This window comes from Nicotiana attenuata, unplaced genomic scaffold (genome assembly GCF_001879085.1).
Source record: "Nicotiana attenuata strain UT unplaced genomic scaffold, NIATTr2, whole genome shotgun sequence".
Classification (NCBI taxonomy): Eukaryota; Viridiplantae; Streptophyta; class Magnoliopsida; order Solanales; family Solanaceae; genus Nicotiana; species Nicotiana attenuata.
Window position 1 is genome coordinate 34930 of NW_017676346.1, and position 4838 is coordinate 39767.

At 38.6% G+C, this 4838-nt stretch overlaps 1 protein-coding gene across 1 annotated transcript; it reads right to left on the reverse strand.

Annotated features, from left to right (window-relative positions):
• Window positions 1-808: 808 nt before the first annotated feature.
• Window positions 809-4735, reverse strand: LOC109220949 (nucleolin-like). Its single transcript, XM_019385416.1, has 3 exons — window positions 4393-4735; window positions 1450-1550; window positions 809-1356 (listed from the first exon to the last, which is right to left on the reverse strand). The coding sequence occupies exons 1-3, from the start codon at window positions 4519-4521 to the stop codon at window positions 1014-1016; spliced, it is 573 nt and encodes a 190-aa protein (XP_019240961.1). The 5' UTR covers window positions 4522-4735; the 3' UTR covers window positions 809-1013.
• Between the last annotated feature and the right edge of the window lie 103 nt (window positions 4736-4838).

The window sequence follows — 4838 nt, forward strand, 5'->3', positions numbered from 1 at the left end:
TTTTAAATGTATTTATTTTTTTCTTAAATTTCGTCCCGAATCAAACAACTCACTTAAGTTAGGACGATGAGAGTATACATAATAATTTGGAATATTTCTGCAATTGTTAGAAAACTCAAGGGTCTCATTGTGAAAATTAAACTCCCGTTCTCTTAAGCTTTTTGACTTCATATTAATTATAGCGATGGGTGGTTATTGATGATGAAACTGATGCGAACGAGAAAAGGATATAGAATTAAACTGGAAAACCAAAATACTTTACGATTAATTAAACAAAAGTTAAGTACTCCCTCCGTTCACTTTTACTTGTCCACAATTGACTTTGCACCCCCTTTAAGAAATAACAAATAAAGTGGGTATTTTACCATGATATCCATATTAATTGGTATATAGTCTTAATGGATTTGAAAAATGATTTTGAATGAGTAATTAATGTAAGAGCAAAACAGGAAAAACAAATTATTTTTCTCCTGATATGCGAAAATGGACAAGTAAAAGTGAAAGTCTATTTTTAGAATAGTGGACAAGTAAAAGTGAAGAGAGAGAGTATATCTAACACCACATTCACTTGTCAAAAGGGCAGCCGCCGAGTACACAAAGCATCCCGCATTCACGTAGAACCCAGGAAAGAGCCGCCACCCCAAGGAGTGTGATGTGAAACGTCTATCCTAATACAAGCATTAGTGGTTGCTTCTATGGCTCGAAGCCCGACCTATAGGTTACACGGAGACAACTTTACCATTACTCGTTACCATTCACTTCTCACTCAAATGGAGAGGCTGTAATTTTAGGCAACTGACAAGATACCTTACTAAAGCATGCAGTATGTTAATCCAATCAAATAAAACATGTTTCATAGGTAACAATCCACATGATAGAAGCAAGTTCATTTGTTCTGAACAAAGATGATTAATTTCCTACACTTGAAGAGACACAGAAAAGCTAAACCTCCCTCTTTCCACTACATACTCTCAACCATGATAGAGGAGCAGAATAAACATCTAACAAACAGTTCACTTTCTCTTCTTAGCAGGTGGTTGATCTTCTTCCTCGTCGTCATCGTCATCTTCCTCTTCCTCTTCCTCATCATCATCGCCTTCCTCATCACCATCCTCGTCATCTTCATCGTCATCATCGCTCCCTTCGTTACCATTAGCCTCAGGATCCGCCTCAGGATCTCCTTCTTCGTCATCATCTCCAGCTTCTTCACCGGAGAAATCTTCATCATTTGCATCATCCTCGTCATCCTGATCCTCAGCATCTCCATCATCATCTTCATCATCATCCTCTGTATCACTGCCATCTTCGTTCTCAGGACAAGCATCGTTCTTTTGATCAAGCAACCCAAAGGGAAACCTGTAAATTGACACCGGCATACTTGTTATAGTTTGTTTCATGGAACAACCAGTTAGTGACACCAAGAATATAGGAGAAATGAATACTGAGTACCTTTTATCGGGGCTAACCAACTCTGACAATGGAGCAGCGCTTAGCAACTCTGAGAACGGAGCAGCTGCCAACGGAGCACCATCCTTCAGCAAACATCCTGTCTGAAATCCAAAATGTTTCACAAGGGAATCTAGGAAAAAAATCTTGAGGAACAAAAAGTTCCCAACCGGTGCATAATAAAGGTAAATGAAACATCACTGGAAAAACAGAAATGTGAACTGCATAAGCTTAATCACAAGTAGCAAACAAGAAATTTCACAGCACTAAACTGAAAAAACAAATGCGATTACGCTTACTGAGGCAGAACGACCGATATTCGAGTGCATATACACAGATAAACCACATAATTATGCTTTTCAAAGAGCACTAGACATAGGAAATGCCTGCATACATAAAAACTCTTTAGCATTTGTATTTACGGCCATGACAAGGAGACCATTTCATCCAAAGAGGTTGCGTAGGTTGGACGCAAATAGCTTGACATGCCACTATACTTTTTTTATGCGCTGGTGTCTATGCCAGCTTGCTCACACCTTGATATTTCCACCTTCCACTTGCATCATCCCACCAATACAAGTACCGGGTGACTTTCACCAAGGCTTAGGCAGATGAGAGAGATGCTACAAGACATATTTAATTGTTAATCGCAAATAAAGCACAGCCACTTAGAGATGGCAATGGGGCAGGGCGGAGCGGTTGTGGTGCGGGTTCTGCCTCAACCCGCAAAGACTTCAACCCGACCCGTCCCATTCTATCCCGCATAGCAAAATTTTCTGTTTTCAACCTGTCTGCCCGGCCGCGCATATAAGTACTTTCATTTTTGTCATTTTCAATGAGTTGTTTTTCTTGCATATGCTTACTTCAAATTCTAAAAATTTACTACCCAGCTGTTTTCTGTTAATCCAGTTGTTCAGAAACATCCTTGGGACATTAAACCTGCCACCTAAGTTATAAGAATGTTTCTATTTCAGGTATAAGATGAGCGAATGCAAAGGAAAGCTCTGTATAATGATTTTAAAATGAAAAAGAAAATATCCACACGACATTTGCAACCAAAAGTAATTAACAGAGGATGAACAAAGAACGAAATGGAAAGATGAAGTATAATTTACGCAAACATAAAAAAGAAAATACCAAACAGAGAAAATCTTTTTAACATAACTGAAAATCAAGACTTCTCCTTCTTTAAGCGCCATTTTAATCTCGTCTCAGCACGAAGAAATAAAAGGAAAAGAAAAGGATAAAGTGTAGTAATAGAAAGTGGGTGGAAAAAAAGTGTAATAGAAAATGGAATACAAAATAAAGTATGACTTTGAAAACTCTTTAGATATAATTAGCTTCCATTCTTAGGACACTTTGAAAACAATCTGATGCATAGTTAAAAAAAAAAAAACGCTCAAACCCACAACCGCCCGCAACCGTTTTGATTCTTTAAAAAATGTTTGAACCCACCCCGCCCCGCCCGCGCACCACCCCGCATAAGTTTAACCCGCGCACTGCCCCCCATGAGCTTAAAACCGCCCCGCTACTGCACCACCTCGTTGGCATACCCATAGCCAATATTCAAATCTTCAGCCACTTCTCATCTCCAAAGTTTGTAGACCAGCAAGGCTATAAGTATTCGTAAAACTTAACGTCCTAGCAAGGCTCACACAATTCAGCACGGGATTTTGGAAGCCTATACCTGTGGATTGCAACCCTCTACTCTTTTGACTGCTGAAATACCATCACGAGATGAAACTGGTCCTGGCAATAACCCTGGATTACCTCTAAGATAAGGCCTCGATGGAACTTTTGTAAGCTCCGCTCGTACTATAATGGCCCCACATGTTATTATAAAAAAGAAGAGCAAGAACATGGCATACTTTGGCGCCATTTTGACTGACAGAACTAGTGAAAGGAAACCTGCGATGGGGCTTAAGAACACAAGATTCACAGAAACAAGGTGAGAGTATTTACACAATTGCTTGGAATAAAGAATTGACTTTCAATGCTAGTTTAGTAATAGGTTACTTCACGTTTGATACATTTATTAGCCTACTAAATGAAGCCAATGTAACAGCCTTGTTAATGGTACAGTTTCAATATTTATGTATTGGAAATTTCTGTTTCATAAGTTCTTAGTATTTGGACAATAATAGTCAAACAGGTTGAAAGATCTGTGTATTAAGTGTAACCAAAAGTTTTCTAAACCTAAACGGGCAGCCCAGTGCATAAGGAATCCCGCATTCAGGCAGGGTGCAGGAAGCGCCGCACCCCAAGGGATATAATGTAGACACTTAACCTAATGCAAGCATTAGTGGCTGCTTCCACGTCTCAAACCCCGTGACCAGTAGTCACATGGAGACAACTTTACCGTTGCTCCAAGTCACCCCTTCAAAAGTTTTCTCAACCTAAATAACTAAATCTAGACATGTTACAGGTGAAGGCCTGAACAACCAAAATGCAGTGAATATCCAAATCCATAAAAACTAAATAGTTCCAATTAACAAACAGTACCAATAAAGAAATAAACAGAGTTCTCCAGTAAACAGTGACTTAAAAGAACACAGTCCATACGCACAATTTTATGTTGTTACTTGGAACACAATAACAAACACATAAACTAGAAACTTAACTACAACGACAACAAACTCAGTGTAATTCTACAAGTGGGGTCCGTGGAGAGTCTATACGCTACCTTACCCCTACCTTGTGTGAAGGTAAGAGATGTTGTTTTCGATAGACCCTCCGCTCAGGAAAAGCATAGTCACAAACTAGAAATTTAACTAAAACAGATAAATTTATCAAATCCCACAACATAAAAATCAAAACTTTACAAGAAAAAAGACCAAAAAAACAGCAAGAAACAAAAAAAGAGCAAGAAATCCAAACCCCCACAACATAAAAATTAAAACTTTACAAGAAAATAAGAAAGTGTAAGTTGGAAAAGTGTGTTAATACCATAATGAGCAGAGAAGCAACAGATCTCTGAGCAGCCAAAAGGGTCTCAGCTACAACAACTTCAAGAACAGAGTTCATCACTATTTTCCCAAAAGCAACTATATCAGAGCTGAAATTATTCACTTCCATTTTTACTATCCCTAAACAAAATTGCCCAAATTTTTTTTCTGAAATAATGCTAAAAACAGAGAGAGAAGAAAGAGAAACCAATAGTAATACTTTTGAAAAGAGTAGTTGAAAGATTTGGAAGAGAGAGAGACAGATGAGGAGAGAGAAAGGGAGAGTTCTTCTGGGCTAGGGTTGTTTGGACTTTGAGTGTACTGTCCAGTAGGGTGGGGGTTGGTTGGGGGTGGGGTTGATGAGAAAAAGAAAAATGGAAAAAAAAATATATATAGGAGGGTTTTTGGCAATTGGGAGTTAGGGTTTTGTGGACGTGAATTCAAACT

Bases quoted from the DNA above. Each gene is read 5' to 3' on its own strand.
- LOC109220949 (XM_019385416.1), bottom strand. From the start codon at position 4,521: ATGGAAGTGAATAATTTCAGCTCTGATATAGTTGCTTTTGGGAAAATA. The intron at 1,551-4,392 runs GTATTAACACAC...TTTGGATTTCAG, and splicing joins TTGCTTCTCTGCTCATTATG to ACAGGATGTTTGCTGAAGGA. The intron at 1,357-1,449 runs GTACTCAGTATT...GTCAATTTACAG, and splicing joins TTGGTTAGCCCCGATAAAAG to GTTTCCCTTTGGGTTGCTTG.